The 21786-nt window shown below is 37.3% G+C and overlaps 1 protein-coding gene across 1 annotated transcript in view; it reads right to left on the reverse strand.

Moving 5' to 3' along the window:
• The window catches only part of Usp32 (ubiquitin specific peptidase 32), a 117469-nt gene that overhangs the window by 58100 nt on the left and 37583 nt on the right, over positions 1-21786 (reverse strand). Inside the window, exons 4-9 of the mRNA XM_051184872.1 lie at positions 19666-19784; positions 11933-12092; positions 8949-9080; positions 5921-6028; positions 3150-3265; positions 2856-2918 (exon numbers count right to left, since the gene is read on the reverse strand). Coding sequence (XP_051040829.1) covers positions 2856-2918; positions 3150-3265; positions 5921-6028; positions 8949-9080; positions 11933-12092; positions 19666-19784 — 698 coding nt within the window. The remainder of the gene's footprint in view (positions 1-2855; positions 2919-3149; positions 3266-5920; positions 6029-8948; positions 9081-11932; positions 12093-19665; positions 19785-21786) is intronic.

Below are 21786 nucleotides of genomic sequence, written 5' to 3' on the forward strand. Positions count from 1 at the left end.
ACAGCACTAGAATAAAATCATATTTCTGAAAGCAAGTAAACAATACACAGATGGTATGGATTCACATAAAAAGTATGACAATTAGTATAAATTTACATGTGATAAAATATTAAAAAAAAATCTATAATTTTGCTCAAGCAGTCAATGGAAACAAAGCACTTATTAATTTCTTTTCTTCAATATGCAAGAAATAACCTGCACACAGTGCCACAAATCTGTAATTCCAGTACTTGCAAAGTAGAAGCAGGAGGATCAGGAGTTTGAGACCATTCTTGGCTACCCTGAGAGTTTGAGACCAGCCTGGGCTACACATAAATGAGATCAAGTCTTAAAAAAGCAACAAAATACAAAGAACAATAACAATAGATGTTTTAGATAAATGGAGAGGTATTACTGGTGAGTCAGCAAAATATCCCAGGCCCTCCCTAAACTGTCACTATTTTATTAGCATGGTTACATGGAGATTTCAGCAGTTACGCAATCTGCTCAATGGTCAATGGATCTAGAAATGTTAAACTTCATTTAACATAAAAATATACTACTTAAGTAGGGCTTTTAATCCCAGTACTGGGAGGCAGAGACAGGCAGAGCATCAAGTTTGAGGCCAGGATGGTCTACAGAGAAGAGACTTTCAGGACAGCCAGGGCTACACAGAGAAACTGTCTTGAAAAATCAAAAGACAGGCTACAGAGATGGGCTCATCGGTTAAGAGCACCAAATGTTCTTCCAGGGATGTGGGTTCACTTCTCAGTACCCACAAGGCAACTAACAATGGGCTCTCTCTCTCTCTCTCTCTGTGTGTGTGAAGAAATAAGTACTTAGTTTTTGTTTTTGTTTTTTTTTTAAATGTATGCATGTTTTATCTGTATGTATGCTTGTGCACCATATGGGTGCCTGGGTACCTGGTGCTTGCTGAAGCCAGAAGGCATCAGATCCTTTGGTACTGGAGTTGCATAAAGTTGTGAGGAACCACGTAGGTGCTTGGAATCAAACTCAGTACCTCTGGGAGAGCAACCAGTGCTCAGAACCACACTGAGCACTCCATCTCTCCAATCTGTTTTTTAAAATTTATTTTTAATTATATGTGTTGGTTTTAATTAATTGTCCGTAAATATGTGCGTGCGTGCATGAGTGTGTATAGAGAATACAAAAGAGGTGGGCAAGGATCTGATTCCCTGTAACTGGAGTATACAGGTGGTTATGAACTAAACTTGGATCCTTTGTAAGAGCAGTATATACTCTTGACTGCTGAGCCATCTCTCTAGCCATAGGTAACAACATTTGTGTATTTGTAAGATGCCAAAGAAAAGAAGTGTTCAAACTGCGAATCTATGCAAAGCAATTTCTTTTTTCTTCTTTTGGTTTTTCAAGAGCTCTGACAATCCTGGAACTGTCTCTGTAGACCAGTCTAGCCTGAATTCAGAGATCTGTCTGCCTCTGCCTCCTGATTGCTGGACTAAAGGTGTGTGCTACCACAATCTCTATAGTCTTTTAAATAATGAGGTTTTGCTAAACTCTTAACTCTGCTCTTCTAAATAATGGGATCACAGTTGTGCACCATCACAAATAAACTATAAAGCAATTTCTTTTTTTCTTTTTTCTTTCTTTTGAGACAGGATTTCCCTATGTAACAGTCCTAGTTGTCCTGGAACTAGTTCTGTACACCAGGCTGGCATAGAACTCAGGAAGATCCTTCTGTCTTTGCCTCCCAAGTGCTAGAACCAAAGCAGTGTGCCACTACCACCTGGCACAAAGCAATGTTTAACAGTACCTTCTCAAGGTTTTTGTTCTTACACACACCAAATAGAAGTGGGCACCTTAGTTTGAAAGAGAAGGTGGATAAAGGGGGAAGATTAAATTGATAAATAGACTTTCAGCCCTGAAAAAATGAATCATTTGTTTCTATTGAGAATCATTTAATAGGGATATCATTCCTTCTGCAACTGTAATTGGATCAAGAAAAATAACTGACTTAATTTTTTTTCTAAACCTCAATTTTATAACACCATTATGGTTTATACTTTACCAGTCTGATACTAAGTATGTGTCAATATTTGAATGAACAGATTCAAATTACTTCAAATGTACTTCATGTATAAATTATTTTCAAGTTGACAGAGACAAATAGATAAAACTTTAAAATAAACTACAGAAACAGTGCAGTGGTGGTGCAAGCCTTTAATCCCAGAACTCTGGGAAACAGAGTCAGATGGTTTTCTCTGAGTTCCATGCTAGCCTGGTCTACAAAATGAGTTCCAGGACAGCCAGGACTGTTTCACAAAAAAAAAAAAAAAAAAAAAAAAACACCGTCTTGAAAACAAACAGGCAAACAAACAAACAAAAACCAAGCTAGAGAAGTAAATGTTACGATACTGCTACCAGTAAGTCTTACCAAACTAAATAACTTAAAGAGTTATTATTTGTAAATCAGTGGCCTCGGATATCTTCATGGTAATTCCCAGTTAATCTCAGTACTACAGGAGTGACAACCTCTATGTCATCCACTGTTAGCTTTTCTTCTGTTCTTAAATCTGATATAATAGAGCCATGATAGATACACTGTTTTTGGGTTATTTTATAGTATAAAGCTGGCCTTACCATAACTTATTAAATGGAAGAAAGAAAGAACATAAACTAATGTTGCCAAGGGAAATGTCTACTCAATTCATATATTAGTTTCACTTTGTTGCTGTTAGAAGATGGAATGGGAGATTTTCAGAGATGATGTGAAGGTGTTTCAACCACAGGTCCAGACAAGTTGGGATAATGCAGAAGAGTCACTTGACCATACATATAAAAGACACAGCACATAGTATTTTTAGAAAAAAAAATAAATTACTCATAGCCAGCCTCACCTTTGTGGTATCATGTGCATTCAATATGTCTTCTACAATGTCTGACAGAGCCATATGTAATTCCTTTAAAAAGAAATCCAAAAGAGTAGTGAGTATAATTTTTAGCCTCTCCATGAATTTTAAAAAAAAAAAAAAAAAAAACTTTTTTCTTTGTTTCTTCTCATTCACTCCATCTTCCTTCTAAACAATTAGAACTTAACAGGACAAGGGATACTAGTACTACATGCCTGCCTTAGTAATATTAAAACCCTGTGTCAAAAATCAACCAACCCACAAAAAAGAATCGGAACTTACAGGAATATCATCAGTGCGGTTATCTTTCCAGACTTCCAAAAGCGCAACCACCATGTCTTTCAGTTCAACCCTGGAGAGAACTCCATCACGGTCAACATCAAACACCTTGAAGCAAACTAATAAGAACAAACTCTCATAAACAGAAATCACTTTTAGATTCTAAAACACGACACATTTCATTAGAAGTTACCCTGTACAATTACTTAATTTCCCAAGCCAGTATGCACTAGAGCAGTTCTCATCAGGAGTAGACTGACTATACTACAGTATTATTATTACTATTATTGTAACATACAGAACTTGGTGAGTAGAACTCATGACTGTCTCTAAATTACTGGCCAGGTTGAAGAGACCCATCCATCAGCCAAATCTAGAGCTACCTTTCTTATCCACTGGAAGAAGGGGCTCAGTCACTCTGTAAAAAGCATTACCTTACAAGTTTTCAAGAGGCAAGGCAAATCTTTGGATCTCTCTCTTCTCCCTGGTGCTGCTGAGTCAAACCTGAGCCTTGGTCATGCTATGCACATGCTTTTCTCTGTACTCACCTACAGCCCCTCCCTTAGGTTAGTCTTCTGCACTCAGTTTCTCATACTCAAGACTGATTGCTGAAGAGCTTTCTCCTATGCTTAAAATTTCCATCTACATTGAGAATTAGACTCTTATTTCTACTTTGCCTGTCTAAAAAAAAAAAAATCTAATTTACATTTAATATTTTGTCTAGTGTAATTTTAACTCTTTAATAAAGTTTATATGCAACAATGTAAGAATCAGACAATTTACTTTAAATGAATCATTCTAGTTTGTTAACTTCTGGTGTGAGAGAGAGAAAGAGAGAGAGAGAAAGTTTAAAATAAAAAATAATTTTAAATTGCATTTATTTACTTAGTGTATTTAATTGTACATGTAGAAGTCTGAGGATAATTTGAGTAAGACAATTTTATACTTCTACCATGTAGGAGGTCCCTCAGATCCAATGCTAGTTGTTTGACATAGTGGCAAGCTCTCTTATCCATCAAGCTACATCACTGACCCAAACCTTAGACTTTTCCTAAAAGACATTAAATTTCAATGAAAAATAATTGTTGAATGTGCTAGTGCATGCCTTTTATCTTAGCACGTGAGAGGCAGAAGCAACCAAGGCTTCCTGAGCTACATAGTAGGACCCTGTCTCAACAAACCAAATAAATAAAGAAACAAACAGATTTTAATGAGAAAGAAATCATCTGTCAAAATGGCTCAGAGGTTAGGAGCACTGGCTTGTTCTTCCAAAGGTCCTGAGTTCGATGCCCAGCAACCACAATGTGGCTCACAACCATCTACAATGAGATCTGGTGCCCTCTTCTGGTGTGCAAGCATACATGCAAGCAGAACAACATAATAGATACATGCATCTTAATAAATAAATCTTTCAAAACACCCAATTTGGAATAACAAAACAAAGAAATCTGAATTGGGAAGATTATCCTTTCATAAACTGGGCATAATGGCACACATCTTTAATCCCAGTACTTGGAGGCAGAGATACAAGGATTGCTTTGAGTTCAAGGCCAGCCTTGTCTACAGAGTTCCAGTATAACCATGGCTACTCAAAAAAACAAAATCAAGCAAGGCAATAGTAGTAAATGCCTTTAATCCCAGTACCTGCGAGGCAGAGGTAGGCAGATCTCTGTGAGTTCAAGGCCAGTCTGGTCTACAGAGTGAGTTCCAGAACAACCAAGGATATTAACACAAAGAAACCCCATCTTCGTATTTCAAAAACAAACAAACAAAAGAACAACAACAACAAAAAAAAACACCCCAAAACAAATGAAAAACAACCAAACAAAAATCCCTATATAACCCTCCTAATATGTTAATTACAATAATAAATCGATTCCATGTGCATAAGATTAAAAAATATCAAGCACAATACCAAAAGAGACATTTGGGGAAAGCTCTATTTTAAGAAATAAAAAAATTATGAATCTTTGTAAATATATTTATGCTAAATCTCAAATAAACTGTGACACTTCCACTACTATGGTTAAGATTTATTAACAATATATTTATGCTTATAAATTATGCTTTAAGACCATTTTAGATGAAAATTATCATTAGTATTTAATAAAATTATGTTCAATTAAAAATTTTATCTTATGAATAGAATATTAATGTATATAAATGACAGAATGAGTTATGCTTCAAATTATGTAAGATATAAAACAGTCTATATAAAATTTTCAGTTAAGCGTGTTGGCTCACACCTGCAATTCTAGCATTCAAGAGACTGAGAGAGGCCAGGCTAACTTTAATCACTCAGGAGGCAGAAACAGGTGGTTCTCAGTGAGTTCAAGGTCAGCCTGGTCTATAAAGCAAGTTCCAGGACAGCCAGGAATGTTACACAGAAACTCTGTCTCGGCGTTGGGGGGCCGGGGTGGTGGTGGTGGGAGGCTGAGAAAGAGTGCCAGATTAGTCCAAGCTAAGACCCCCCCCCATTTAAAAAATACATTTTCTCCATTTATATTTTATTAATTAGGAATTTCAGATTTTCCAGGATAACCAATCCTATTAAAAACAGAAAAGATCCCAAACTATATCCTAGCATGTACTCAAGAATAGATTGTTGTTTCCTTTGACCAAAAACACACTAAATCACCAATTATGAGATTACTATTTGCCAACATGATAGTTAAGAAACTCAATCCTTAATCCACAAATGGTGATGCATGGATGAAAGCCAATTCTGTCTTTACATAATGTGACACTTTGCAGACACTATTTATTACACTTACATTTCTGTCTTTCAGCCAGGGGGCCCCTGCAGCAGGCTGATAACCCACAGGATATCTCCTTGAAGTCTATGTGATTGTCACGATTTTCATCAAAAGCATTAAATAAACCTATAAAATAAAGACACCATAAACTAGTCAATAAACTTTCTAATGTAACACTGATACGTTTATGAAGTTAGGAATGTTTTTTACATAAAGTGATTACATAAAAAAAAAAAAAAACTTCAATTTTCCAAGTAAATATTTCTTTCCTTTACTATAATTATAACTGAACACCCCAGCAGAAGACACTATACTCCTTTAATATTTGCTTATGTCTATTTTTACTTCTCTAGTACAAAGTATCTAGTAGCTTAAAGACACCTATATTTTTCTTTGGGTGGGGGGGTAGAGTGTTTCAAGACAGGGTTTCTCTGTAGTTCTGGAGCCTGTCCTGGAACTCGCTTAGTAGACTGGGCTGGCTTGAACTCACAGAGAGCCGCCTGCCTGCACTTCCCGAGGTCAGGGATTAAAGGCATGCACCACCACCGCCTGGCAAGACAGCTATATATTTTTCAAAGGTAACAAAAGAGTATTAAGAATCAAGCTTAGCAGTGGTGGGGCACACTTAAGGAGGGTGAATCTCTGAGTTCCAGGACAGCCAAAGAACAACCTGAAAAACCCTGTCTCAAAACAAACAAAAACAAAAAACAATCAAGAAAAGTCAGAAATTATAAATACTATCCTTAGAAACACAGAAGAAAAGTTGAACTGCTTATTAAATGGATAACATATACCACTGCCTCATCAATAAACTTTTGTAAAGCTTTTCCTGGGAAAGGGACTACATTACTATAAGAAACCACAACGGTACCTTCTTTGTAAAACTCACATGTGAGTACTTTAAATTCAGAAGAGGGAAAGAACTTAAAATTTCATCCTGTGATTTTTCATTTCTTTATAAACTATGTACAATTTCAAATAAAATTATGTGTAAACCTCCCAATTCTCTTTTCCTAACAGAATTTGAGTTTATTTTTTGACAATTTCCCACACAATGCATCTCAATCATATCCACCCGCTTCCACCTTTTCCTGGATTCCACCCCCTCCCCAGGAACTTCCAACAATCCTCCACACCAATCACCTAATTCCTGAACAGTAAAAACAGAATTACACTGTTGGTCAGGTAGAAGCAGCCAAGTAGAGGCGGTGAAGGTGCTTGTGGCCTGATGACTGAGTTAGAGAAACAGCTTTAGAAAGCTGTCCTTTAAGCTCCCTGTGTGTGCCATGGCATGGTTGCACATGCTCAAGTGCAAACACACACACACAGAAAGAAAGAAAGAAAGAAAGGAAGGAAGGAAGGAAGGAAGGAAGGAAGGAAGGAAGGAAGGAAGGAAGAAAAAAAGAAACCCTGAGTGCTATGTATGCTACCTCCACTGAAGAGTACTTCTGAAATATCCTAAGTAGTTGAAAGAAAATGTTGGTTATATGCTTCAAGAATCTTATCTAAGTCTGTGCTTCACTTTGAACAATAGAGAACTAGGCATGGTGGTATATGCCTATAGTCCCAGTACTTGGGAGATAGAGGCAGGGGACTGAAAAGTTAAAGATCATCCTTAACTAGATATGAGTTTGAAGTGAGCTTAGGCCACATGAGATCCTCTCTCAAAAACAAAAATGGGTTGGAGAAATGGCTCAGTAGTTATATGAGCACTGGCTGCACTTCCAGAAGACTTGTGCTTGAGTTCCAGACTCACATAGTAGCTCAGAACTGTCTGTAACTCCAGTCCTAGGGGATCTAAAGCCCTCCTTTGGCCTCTGTAGTCACTAGGTACATATATGGTGCACAAATATACATGCAGGCAAAACATACATACACACTTAATAAAAGAAAAATAAAATATTAAAATTAGAAAGTTAAGTAATTTCAAGTTCAAAAACAAGTCAATAACTGGGGCTGGAGAGATAGCTGTTTAAGAGTACTTGTTGCTCTTACAGAAGACACGGATTTGCTTCTTAGCACCCACATGGTGGCTCACAACCATTTGTAACTTCAGTTTTAGGGATCCCATGTTTTCCTCTTACTTATGAGGGCCCCAAGCATGCATGTAATGCACACACATATATTCAGGCAAAACTAATACAATACAAAACAATAAATCTTTAAAAAAAAAAAAAAAGACATAAAAACCTAAAACTACTTTATAATCAGAAACAGAACCCAAATATTCAGATTCTAAATACAATGCTTATGGTGTCACCCAAAACAATACAGATATTGGGTTTTTTTTTTTTTTTTTTTCCTTCAAGACAGGGTTTCTCTGTGTAATAGCCTTGGCTGTCCTAGAACTACCTCTGTAGACCAGGCTGGCCTCGAACTCACAGAGATCCACCTGCCTCTGTCTCCAGAGTACTGGGATTAAAGGTGTGTGCCACCTCTGCCCGGCTTTCAGAAATGTTCTTACCTAGAAGCTTGTATCCTTTTTTTCAGGGAGGAAGCAACAGAGAAACCTTACGTGAATGAAAAACAAGTAGCCAAGGAAGGGATGGGTCACATGAGGAAACCTGGAGTTCTGGCCATGCAGTGACCAGCACCCTCTGCATGTCCTACCTGCTGATACTCCTTAGCAGAGCACTGTCACACTACTGACACTTGGTCACATGAAGCATACACGTAAAGACATTCATGTACAGAGAACTAACTGATTCGTTTAAGAACACACAGGTAAAATATGAAGCTGAAGAACATAACCTTGGTTTTTTTCCCTCACCACTATACTGCTAAGTAAGGAACTAATAAATCATATTAAATCTAGAGGAATATAGTTTGTCAGAGGTAAATTTGTTTTGGTTTGTTGTCATTTTTTTCTTTCTTTCCTTTCTTTTTTTTTTTTTTTTTTTTTTTTTTTTTTTTTTGGAGACAGGGTTTCTCTGTGTAGCTTTGGAGCGTAGACCAGGCTGGACTAAAGGCATGTGCCACCAAAGGCATACACCACCATAGCCCACCATGGTTTTCTTGTTTTTGTTTTTTAAGGAATATTTCCTACCTTCACTCAGAGAAGGGCGAATAGGTGGTGAAACCAGTGGGCCAAAGGTCTCTAAGTCAAAACGTCCAGTACGGGATTGAGCCTTCAGTAACCAATAGCGTTTCTCCAGATCAATGATGTCTGATTCTTCCACTAAAAATCAAATCAAACAAGATTATAAACTCAGAATGCCATTCTGAACCATTACTTTATCCTGATAAACAAATTATGGCCAAAACATAATTTTTAAAAAATATTTATATGCAGTGTTCTATCTGCATGTATGCCTGCACACCTGAAGAGGACACCAGATAGTTGTAAGCCACTATGTGGTTGCTGGGAATTGAACTCAGGACCTCTGGAAGAGCAGTTGGTGCTCTTAACTGCTGAGCCATCTCTCCAGCCTCATTTCTTCTGCTTTTTAAATTTTAAATTTTAAAATTTATCTGGGGCTGGAGAGGTGGCTCAGCAGTTGAACCAGAGGTCCTGAGTTCGATTCCCATCAACCACATTGTGGCTCACAGCCATCAATAGTGTGATCTGATGCCCTTTTCTGACATGCAGGTGTACATGAGATAAAGTACTCATTCATAAAAAAAAAAAAAAAAAAAAACTAAGTCTTGAAAAACAATGTCAGAAATGGAGGGATGATTCAACCATTAATGGCTAAGCTCATAACCAAAAATATAAGAGTTGGGTTTCCAGCACCCATGGCTGTCTCTCCAGAAAGAAAAAAAAAGTGCAAGAAAATGAAGTCAAAATAATAAAAGCATGAGACTGTAAAACTCAGAGAAAAAGAAAAAAGAAACTACAATTTCCCATTAAGCAGATTGCTAAAATCTGACATATAACTACCACACTAGCAGGGCCCACATTTAACTCACACAGGCAACACAATGTGCTAGGTAACAAACAGCAAAATCATGAAAAGATAAATATGAACATAGACAAACTCCAAGCATAGTTACATTTTAAGCATTTCTGTTTCCCTCCAAAGAAATCAAAATAAAATTTAGGAAGCACATAATACTCAAAGTTATCTTACTAAAATGTAATTTTGGAATTGCCCCTTTGGAGCCATCGTGATATATCCACTGGTGTCAGACTTGTCCTCTGGCCACAAATGGCTAGAAACTATTTGCATCACTATATAAATCAAGTAGTTGTAGAAACAGGTGGTGCAGGACTTTGATCCTGAGATCACTATCAGGTGAGCACTTCTACTGCCCAGTTCTTGCCTGTGCCTATATCAAGGTGGCAAAGAATAAGGATTCTCAATACAGAGATTTGACTGTGTTAGGAATGGAGAACAGTGCAGGAAGGTTGGGGCAGCTGAGAATTGGAAAAGACAGTGTTAGAAACAAGTTACACAAAGAACAAATTCCAGAAATCTGTACAATTACACTTTCTTTTGGCAGCTAATTTGTGTTATAAAGAGTGAAACTCACTGAAGCTCACCTAGGAACTTAAAGCAGAAAAATTACCAGATTGTAGCAAGCTGGGGAGATATAACACAAGAGTCACAATGTCTAGCATTGGGGAAAAAACATGAAAGAGGCCGACAGTTGGCTAAGCAGGTAAAGGAGCTTACCACAAGTCTGACAACCTGAATTTGACCCCTGAATCTACAAAGTGGAAAGAGGAAATTACTCCCACAAGCTGTCCTCTGACTTCCACAGACACAACATGACATGTATGTACACACACACACACACACACAAATGTAAAAGACAACATTAAAAAAGTAGGAAGATGTAACACAAAACTAAGGTAAAATTTAACAAAATGGCCTAGGATTAAGAGACAATGGAATTAGACAAGGTTCAAAAACTATGAGTCATAAATACCCAGAATTAATGGTGGTGGCACACACCTTTAATGTCAGCACTAAGGAGATAGAGGCATACGGATATCTTGAGTTAGAGGCCAGCCTAGTCTACAGTTCCAGGATAGCCAGGGTTACACAGTATTTTTGGTATAAAAAGTGCAGGTGCTCTTTCAACAACCATATACATAAGTATCTGGTAATTGAAAATAAAAATTTAAAATATGTAAGATAGTATTAATATTAAATAAAATATATTATGTGTCTGACACAGGACTAACACCTACAGTTATGATTGTGAATAAGACTAATATATGTTGATTGCAAGTAAAATTCATTATTTCAACCTAATGTGGAAAGTATGGTAACAGAAGAGACAGGGTTTTTTCTTTTAATATCTTTTTTAGATTTCTTTATATGTATAAATGTTTTGTCCCCATTATGTCTATCCACCCACATGCACGACCTCCTGAAACTGTAAAACTAAAGGATTGGCCAGGGGTAGCAAAGGAGTGTGGCAGGAAGAGATTATCAGCAGGGATAAATATGGCATTTAAAATCTTAAGGTAAAGAGTTGAATGTGGCTCAGTGGTAGAAGACTTGTCTAGCATAATACTCTTAAGTTCAGTCTCTATATAGTGAAAAGAAGAAGAAAAAAAAAAAGACAAAGGTAAGATATACAGCAATTAAAAAGAAGTGTGAAGTTTTAATTAAAACCAAGGAAAACATTAACTTCTATTGTTTTGTGTGACAAGTTCTGCTATATATTCCATAGAAATAAGATGAAAGACAATATTGTCAAATGAACAGTGTTTTTTAAAGAATGACAATTTAATTTGGAACTAGGGGTGGTGGTGGTACACAGCTTTAATCCCAGCACCCGGGAGGCAGAGGCAGGTGGGATCTCTCTGGTCTACTGGTAAGTTCCAGGACATCCAAGCTACACAGAGAAACTGTCTCAGGGAGAAAAACAAAAACCAACCAACAACCAACAACTAATCAAAAAGTTTAAAAAGAAAAAAAAACAGGAGGGCCTTGGGCATATGTTTCAGTGATAAAAATGTGTTCAGCAGACAAGAGATTTTAAGTTCATGTCACACTAGCCAATAATAATAATAATCTGTTATTATTAGTCAGTTATATTAAAGGTGAAAGGAAACAATATAATGTCATTACTTACAATGTGTGACTCCAGCCAGAGTTTGGTAGAAAGTAGGAGTGTCACTGTCATCAGTGAGGGTCACATATACACCCCCAGACAACAGCCAGCGAGAGAAGGTAAAAGCATCTTTGTTTAGAAGAAGCCAATTTCTAAATTTTTCATAGTTCACCTTTTCACCCTAAAATTGAGATAAGAAAACATGTTTAGTACAATTTTAGATACAGTACTTAAGAGTCTTAACATATCAGTGGCTGACATTTCCCATCTACACCTAAACTCAGGGCTGCCACCAGACACAAGTATTCGGGAAAGCAAACTGTTACTTGAAACACAAACAGATGTACTTGAGTAAAATCTATGTGCTAACTGTAAATTATTATCAATTCATTAAAGCAGTCAATTGCCAAAATAATAAACTACATTTTAGCAGGGAGTAAGTGGCTCACACCTTTAATCCCAACACTCAGGAGACAGGCTGATATCTGAGTTCAAGGACAACCTAGTCTACAAGGCCAGTTCGAAGACAAAAACCCAAAACAAGAACAATATGCTATATTTATATTTGTTCTTATATTTAATAAATCTAGTGCTGGAAAAAATGGCACAATAGTTAAGAGCACAAGGCTGCTCATGCAGAGGACTCAAGTTCAGTTGTGAACACCTGCATGATGGCTCACAAAATTCTTCACTCCAGTTTCAGGGGATCCAACCTTCTTTTGGCTCTCCAGGGACCAGGCACATGTGTGGAGCACATACATATGTGTAGGCAAAAGAGGCATACCAATAAAATATATATATATAAAAAAAAAGATGCTTCCCTTATTCTTAAAGAGTTTTAATTACTCCAAATTTTCACTTATCCCTTATCTTTAGCAAGTTAATCTAAATTAGTACATATTTAACTAAGTTGCCTAAATTAAAACACTTAAATTTCATTTGCAAATTAAAAACAATTATTCAGAAGTCTTTTCTAGCCAGGTGGTGGTGGCCCATACCTTTAATCCCAGTATTCTGAAGTTAGAGGGAGGCGGATCTCTGTGAGTTCCAGGCCAGCCTGGTCTACAAAGTACACAGAGAAACCCTGACTCAAAAAACAAAATAAAGTAATATCCCAGAAGTCTTATCTAGACTAGACAATCTGGATCCAAAACATCAATTAGAGTTCAAAAGCAATTTAATTAGAAAGGCTTAGTGAAACAGGCATTTAATCCCAGCACTGGAGAGACAGAGGCAGAAGGATCTCTATAAATTTTAGGCCAGCCTGATCTACACAGCAAGGACAGATCCTTGGACAGCCAAAGCTCATTATGTTAATGAGACTCTGTCAAAATAACCCTCACTCCCAAAGAAACAAGTCAATTTCCTTTTTCTTTTCTTTCTTTCTTTCTTTTTTTTTTTTTTTTTTTTGATTTCCTTTTTAAAAGAATTATTTGAAAAATTCATAAAAATATACATGAAATATGATCATCTGGACCTCCCCATCTCACCCATCTAACTTTCTCCAAATCATCTCCATACATACTCCTCTTAACTTTGTGTTTTATATAAGTATTTGTCTTACTAAATCTCTAGAGAAAAAAGTATCTAGGTTGAGGACTGTGCTGAAACTGCTCTCTTGGTCAAGCCCTCTGCTTGGACAATAGCTCTTAAGTTTAGTAAGGACTAGATACTTCTTTGAGATAAAGAAAAAACTCATTGGAAATAGGACAAAGACTGACATTCAGGGGCCTAGCAACCTCAACTCTAATATAAATGTTGAAGAACATAAAACAACTTCTACATTGTTTAATAGGATCCTACTAAGTACAACAATATGCTCGGCATACTAGTTTTAGAGCACTTAGCATCAACATAATGCAAACTATGGGGACAACATTGACAGTCTTGTTTCAAATTTGAGACAGGGATACAAGAAGATACTGCAAACGTTGGGGAGTAAGTATTCTATCCAATTCTTACTCTATCTGTGTTTATCTAAAAATAAAGTAGAAGTATAAATTCCACAGGTTTGTACATTTTTTTTTTTACACAGTTAACTCTTAAGATATTAGGATAACTCTTAAAAGTTGTAACACCATTTATTATAATTAGCTTTTTTTAAAGTTATAATTTTATGAATTCTATACTTCGCTTTCTTCCCTTTTTCCTAAAATACACTTTAAAACTTTTGAACTCTGTAAAATGTCTGTTTGCTACTAGGCTACATGACAGCTCACAGCCACTAGGTATCTTCAATAAATAACCCTTACAGGTTTGAGAGTGATGATTAATTTCAAGCCCATCTGCCAAATAACTGGGGAAGAAAGGAGGCTGAAGGCTGAGGTGATTACCGATGATCATCTATCTAATCAACCATGGCTAAATAATGAAACTGTTATAAAAACTCAAAACAGGGTATGTGAGAGATGGTTCAGCAGTTTAGAGCACACATTACAGCAGGGTGGTGGTGCTTGTCTTTAATCTCAGCACTTGGGCGGCAGAGGCAGGTGGATCTCTGTGAGTTCCAGATCAGCCTGGTCTACAGAGCAAGTTCTAGGACAGACTCCAAAGTTACAGAGAAATCCTGTCTAGAAAAACCAAAATGAATGAATGAATGAATGAGTGAGTGAGTGAGTGAATATTTTTTAAAAAGTCACACATCACTCTTCCAAAGGACCAGAGTTCAATTCCCAGAACCCACATCAGGTGGCTTACAACTGCCTATGACAGATCCAACGACTATAATCTCTGAGAGCATTTGTGTTCACTCTCTTAACACATATAGACATGATTAAGAATAAATCAGCTGGGCATTGGTGATACATGCCTTTACTCCCAGTGAACAAGCACACAAACAATATCAAGTTCAAATTTTTTGTACTTATGCTGGCTAGTTTTCTGTCAATTTGACACAAGCTAGTCATTTGGGAAAAGAGACTCAATGAGAAAATGCCTTTATAAGATTTGCCTATAGGCAAATCCATGAAGCATTTTCTTGGCTGACAAATGATGTGGGTGGCTCCAGTCATTGTGGGTGGTGCTACCCTTGAGTTAGTGGTCCTTGGTGCTATAAGGAAACAGGCTAAGCAATCCAGGAGGGAGGGAAGTAGCCAGTATAAACATCACCCCTCTATGGCCTCTGCATCAGATCTTGTCTCCAGGTTCCTACGCTGACTTCCCTCAGTGATGGACTGTAAAATGTGGAATCTTAAACTGAACAAAACCTTTCCAAGTTGCTTTTGGTCATGTTGCTTTATCACAGCAATAAAAACCCTAACTAAGACAACAGCCATATCAAAAGCTGATATGGCTGCAAATGCCTGTAACTCCAGCATTGGGATCAGAAACAGGCAAATAGATCCCTGGAGCTCAATAAATCCCTTAGAGTTCACCTAAAGGGCAAACTTCAGGCTCAATGAGAGACACTGTCTCAAGGTAATAAAGCAGACTGACAAAGGAAGACATCCAACTTCTGGCCCTACCACACACGTGTACAGATGTATGCAACCACATACTCATGTGCATAACTACTTATACAACAACAATAAAAATATCTGCAGTCCCAGATATTTGAAGACTAGAGTATGAGATGAAGACCAACTGGGCAACACAGAAGATCCCATCACAAAACAAATACAAGGCTGCAGATGGCAGCAAATTAAATCACTCTTGATAGCCAGCTCCCCAAACCTCCTTCCCTAGTTCGTAGCTGTTAGTATTCAGGCATCTGTACTGGCCAGCCCTTGAGGTTCTGGCAGATGTTCTCACCTCACCTGTAGCCACTAAGAGCACCACCTGTGCACATTCATTATGTTCCCTTTTAAAAGGGGCCCTGCCCACTTCCCATCTTCCTCTCCTTCCCTTCCTCCCTCCCTCCCTCCCTCTCCCTCTCTCTGTTGCTCTCCCAACCTCTCTGCTTTCTCCACCTCCTGTCCCCAGAGGCTGGTCTTCCTTCCTTCTCCCCTTCCCCCTTTTTATGATCCCTTTCCCCTAATTAAAAAAACCCTCCACTTGAACTCTAGTGAGTGGCATCTTTCTGGCAGCACTTTTTTTTTTTTTTTTAATTGCAACAGTAACCATCTCAGTTAATAGGAACTCTAAATTTTTATTCAAATCATGATTCTCTATTCTATGCTAGCTTGTAACCAAAACAAGAAAAGATTCTGTGAGTCCTCCTTCAAAACAGACTCATGGTAGGGCTGACAAGATGCTCAGGAAGTAAAAGCACTGACTAAGCAAGCCTGGTGACCTGAGCTCAATTCCCAGAACCCAAGTAATGATGACAGTAGAGAACCCAACTCCAGAAAGTGGTCCTCAGATTTCTATATGAATACATACCATGGCATGACATCAACACACATACACACACATCATATACATACAAAATAATAACTGAAATTTTTAAAAAATTAAAAATAGTTAAGTATAGAATCTAATAATCCCTCACTATCTCACTGCTATATGCCATGATCTAAATAATCACTGCCTTTTACCAGGACCCCTACCTAGGGTACATTAAACTCTGTCTCAAAAAAATGAATGCTTGCATCTTGCCAGTGTAGTAGGCATTTCTATAATCCCAGCTACTTAAAAGTTAAAAACCTAGAAGCAGGAGAGAAGGCCTAGTCCCTACTCCAAATGACTTGACAGATTTAGATGACTCCTGAAAGGCATCACCCTATATGTGGTGTGGGGTGGTGGTTGGGAGGGGAGGGTGGTGGTGGGGGCATAGGAGGGTAGGAGAGAGGGAAAGAGGAAGGGGGTAGAGAGGGAGGGAGAAAAGGAGGGAGGAAGGGAGGGAGCGGGAACTGGGATCGATATGTAAAATAAAATAAATAAAAAATGATTTGTGGATAAAAAAAAAAAGTTAAAGAAAGGCAGGGGGATAGCAAGTTTGAAGCCTACCTGTACTGTAAGTTAGCCTAAATAACTTTAGGGAGACCCTGTCACCCTGTCTCATATAAAAATGAAAGGGCTGGAGATGTGTAGTTCAATGGTAGAATGCTTGCCGAGCATATACAAGGCTCTGTGTTCAATTGCTAGCACTCATGCATTACTCATCTACTTAAAACCCTCCAAGGGTTTCTATCTTAATGTAAAAAAACCAAAGACTCACACTATAACTTCCAATGGTGGTTCATGGATGAGAATAGCCCCCATAGCATATACAAATTAGAATACTTGAATACTTGGTTATCAGTTGAGAGAACTATTTAGGAAGGATTAGGAATGTGGCCTTGTAAGAAGCGGGTATCTCATGGGGTGGGGGTGGGGGCTTTTAGGCTTCAAAAGCCTCCAACCATTCCCATTTTCTTGCCTATTGCTTTATGGATCAAGCCTTAACTGTTTTGCCTCCATGCCTTTGGTCCACCACCATGGACTCTAACCTCTGAAGCTAAGTTCAAGTAAACACTCTTTCTTTCTTTTTTTTTTTTTTTTTTTTTATTTATTATTTTACATGTCAATCCGAGTACCCTCCTTCTCCCTCCCTCCTTCCCTTTTACCCTCTCTGCCCTCTCACATGCACCCTGGCCACCCTCCCCTCCCATCCCCCCACCCCAATTCCATATGTAGGGCAATGCCATCTAGGAGGGGTCATGTAGATCTGACAGGTCATGTGAAGTAGGGACTAGGGACTAGGACTTCCCTCTAGGTTAAGGCAGTTATCCCTCCATGGGGGATGTGATCGCAAGGTCCTTTTGTGCACCAGGGATACATCCTGGTTCCACTGTCTGAGGTCCCTTAGACTGCTCAGTCCTCCTGGCTGAGACCCACATTCAGGGGGTCTGAGTCAGTCCCATGCTGGATTCCCAGCTGTCAGTCTGGGGGCCTGTTAGCTCCTCCTTGTTCAGGTCAGCTGTCTCTATGTGTTTCTGCAACCTGGTCTTGTCCTCTCTGTCAGCATCTGGATTCTAGTTCGACTCAGTGTTTAGGTATGGGTGTTTGCTTCTGTTTCCAACAGGTATTAGATGAGGGCTCCATGGATAAGTTAGTTGTTGATCTCACTATCCGGGAAGGACATTTATGGTAGCCTTTCCACGGATGCTCAAATTCTTAGTTGGCGGCAGTCTTGTAGGTCTCTAGACCTTTCTTTGGGTTCAATTTTCTCTTCAAACCAATATTGGCTCCCTCTTTTATGTTCTCTCTCTCTCTCTCTCTCTCTCTCTCTCCTGTCTTTTATTCCAACCCTGACTCAATCTTCCTAGTCGCACGTAAACACTTTCTTTTGTAAGTTGCCTTGGTCATGGTGTTTTGTTATAGCAATAGAAACGTAACTAATAGACATCCTCACACCCCAATAATCTCACTTTGATTCTTACTATTCCACTGCTAATTCCACTCCAACTAAATGGGTCTTGTTATTGCTTCTTCAACAGGCAAAATACACTTCCACATCATGGTCTTCAAGGAAGGTAGGGATCATCATGAAAATAAATGTTTGCTTGAGTTTCACTTTATCTGACAGAATTTCATAGTGACCCCATACAGAAGAGAATACTTCCTCCCCATCAGTATTTACCTCTCTTATTCTACTTAATTTCCTTCCCCCCCTTTTTTTTTAAATTCATTTGTTTAAGTTAGAAACAATCTTATTTTTTACTTAATATCCTTATAGCACTAATTATCACCTAATGCATGTTACTGTCAATAATTTTAAGAAACAAGTGGCCAACCACTTTTAGTTACCATCAGCAAAATAAGAATGTCTGATTTTGTCTTATTCAAATGCAAAACTATATTATTTCTCTGAAAAAAGAATAGATTAATGCATTTGTCATCTTTGTGAAAAATCCATTAATTTGCTCTGTAAAGACTTTTGTTCTAACCAGCAACTTTTTGTTACCAGAAAGAAACAAAGCATAGCCTAATTCATACTGGAATACTAAAATACTATTAGAGCAGAACCAAAGATATGAGAAGTCTATCCTTTTGTACCTAACACATGGAAATGCTAAATAAATCTAGTGCACACATATAATTTCTTCAGGAGCCTACATTTACAATGGTATCAGTGTACCAGTGTGGAGTGTATAGTATTATAATTGTAAGTATAAATTAATTAAGGATTTTCTTTTTTTAAGTTTTAGTTTATTATTATTAAATTATGTTCATGTGCATAGGTATGTGCTCAAGAGAGCAAAGTGCCACATTCTCTGGAGCTGTGAAGTTGTAAACTACCTAACTGGGAGCTGGGACTCAAAGTAGGATCCTCTGGAAGAGTAGCATGCACTCTAACCACTGACCAATCTCTGCAATGCTATGGTCAAGGATTTTCTAATTCACAAACACAGCAGTAATGAAAGACATGAATTCTTTTTTTTTTCCCCCTCTGAGACAGGGTTTCTCTGTGCAACAGCCCTAGCTGTCCTAGAACTCACTCTGTAGACCAGGCTGGCTTCAAACTCACAGAGATCCACCTGCCTCTGCCTCCCGAGTGCTGGGATTAAAGGCGAGCACCATCACACCCATCTGAGATATAAACTCTTGAATTTCACTTCATCTGACAGATTTTCCTAATTATCTAAAAAGCAACACTCCCCTTACTCCTCCCCATCAACACTGGTTCCCTTATTCCAGTTTATTTCCTGTAGGACTATTAGATAATACAAATACTCTTTATTGAGCACAGCACATAAAGAGTTAAAACAATCATTAAATGTAAAAATACCAAGAACCCTTTGAACACAAGCATTCATCATAGCCATATTTATCACAAACTAAGAGTTAACACTTCAATAAGAAAAAAATGAAACATAAATCTATAAATATACCTCTGAGAAACACTTCCTGAGTGTATCTGGTACTTTACCATCCACCACATGTAGCATCCTTTCCATTTCTTCCCGTACAACATAGCTCCCAGATTCACTTGAAAAAAGACTAAAAATATCTAAGAGAAAGAAAAACAAATTAATCTTACTATACACCAAATATAGTTAGTAAAAGTAAGGAGAGAAAGACACAATTAATTGCACTTTATAAGTACAATTTATTTATTATTGTTGTGAACTTCACTGTCCTCTTCCCCAGATGGCCACTCTTGGTTGGGCAAGGTTGGCCTTGAATTTACAATACTCGTGCCTCAACCTCCTAAGAGCTATGATTATGAGTATAGTATGTCTCACTATGCCTGTCTGTTTAATTTACTCATCAAAATAATTGTGTGGTATTTTTTTCAAACATGTGATTAATACTAAGTGTTAGTAGCAAAGATCAAAAGAAATTGGATCTCTCTCTTCCTCTCCCTAAACCTTTTCCTTCTTTTTTTCTTTTAAGACAGGGTTTCTCTTATAGCCATAGCTGTTCTGAAACTTGCTCTGTAGATCAGGCTGGTCTCAAACTCAAAGATCTCCCTGCTTTTGCCTCTACAGTTCTGGGATTAAAGGCATGTGCCACCACTCCCTGGACAGGATCTTTTATAAAATGTGAAAGAGTATATAAATAAATGTAACTACTCTGGATTTACCAAAATATAGAAAAGGTAAAGAAAGATGTGTGTCAGAAACTCTACTTCTAAACAACCCCATTTAAAATTTTAGGAATATTGATACTTGTGCACAAAATGCAAGATGTTCACTTAACTACTGTTTGTAAGAGCAAAAATTAGAAACAAATACTTATTGAAAAAAGAAGCTAACAGATGTATGAACACAAATAATAAAATACCATACTTAAGTTAAACAGAATTGGTACTTCAAGATAAGTAAGCAAGAAGAAATATGATATTTGGGGGAATGGGGAGTGTGGGGGGGGACCAAAATAACCACATGACACTTTAAAGGTTGAAAACCTGCCAAATTCTTGAAGATATGTGTTCAGATATAAATATAAGACATAAAAATGTGTAAAAGGTAAAAAAGGTCATTACATTTCTGAGAGAGTACTAATCTCTAAGGGCAGAAATACAGGGATTTTGAAAAGCTGTAAGGATAACTCATCACATTTTCTTTTTGTTGTTTTGTTTTTAAAGACAGGGTTGTTATGCTGGCAGTGTCTTCAGATTTATTTGTTTGTTTATTTATTTTTTGAGACAGGGTCTCACTATGAAGCTCTGAGTAGCCTGGAACTCATGTAGACCAAGCTGGCTTCACACTTGTAGATTCAAAGTCTCTGCCTCTCAGTACTGGGATTAAAGGAATGTACTACTACACTCAGCCAGATTTTTTTTTTTTTTCCCTAAAGTTAACAGCCTTAGTGAAATATAATAAAACTTAGTAAAAAAAAAAAAAAAAAAAAAAAAAAAAATCAATCTTGTAAAAATGCATTTTGATGATTTTTAGTATATGCACAAGATTGCACAACAAATGCCCCTAATTTCTGAACATTTTCATCAACCAAAAAAGGAATCCCATACCTACTAATAATATAGCTTAATGGCAGCATGTATAAGGTTCTGGTCTTGATCTCTAATACCACAAAAAAGGGAAAGAAAAAACAAAACCATTCATTTCTATCAGTAATTATTCATTATCAATTTCCCTGCCTAATAATTATCCTAAGTGTCACTCATCTGCTAAATTCTGCCTCTATGAGTTTGCTTATTCTAGAAATCTTCACATAACTATAATCATAATATTATGGTCTACTCCATATAATACCCATTATTCAGTAATATATGTGTGTGTGTGTAAAAACATGTTTAAAACATATATGTATATATAAAAACATGTCTAACACATATGTTAAAACATTTCACACACATATTACTTAGATAGATCATATTTTAAATATATATGAATATGTGTTTTAAGGCAGTTGTGAGCCTCATGACATAGATACTGGAACTAAACTCAGGTCCTCTGGAAGGACAATAATATCATGCTCTTAACAGTTGAACCAACTCTCCAGTGCTCAGAAAAAATATTTTGAAGCCTTATCTATGTTTCAGCATT

This window comes from Phodopus roborovskii, unplaced genomic scaffold (genome assembly GCF_943737965.1).
Source record: "Phodopus roborovskii unplaced genomic scaffold, PHOROB, whole genome shotgun sequence".
Taxonomy (NCBI): Eukaryota; Metazoa; Chordata; class Mammalia; order Rodentia; family Cricetidae; genus Phodopus; species Phodopus roborovskii.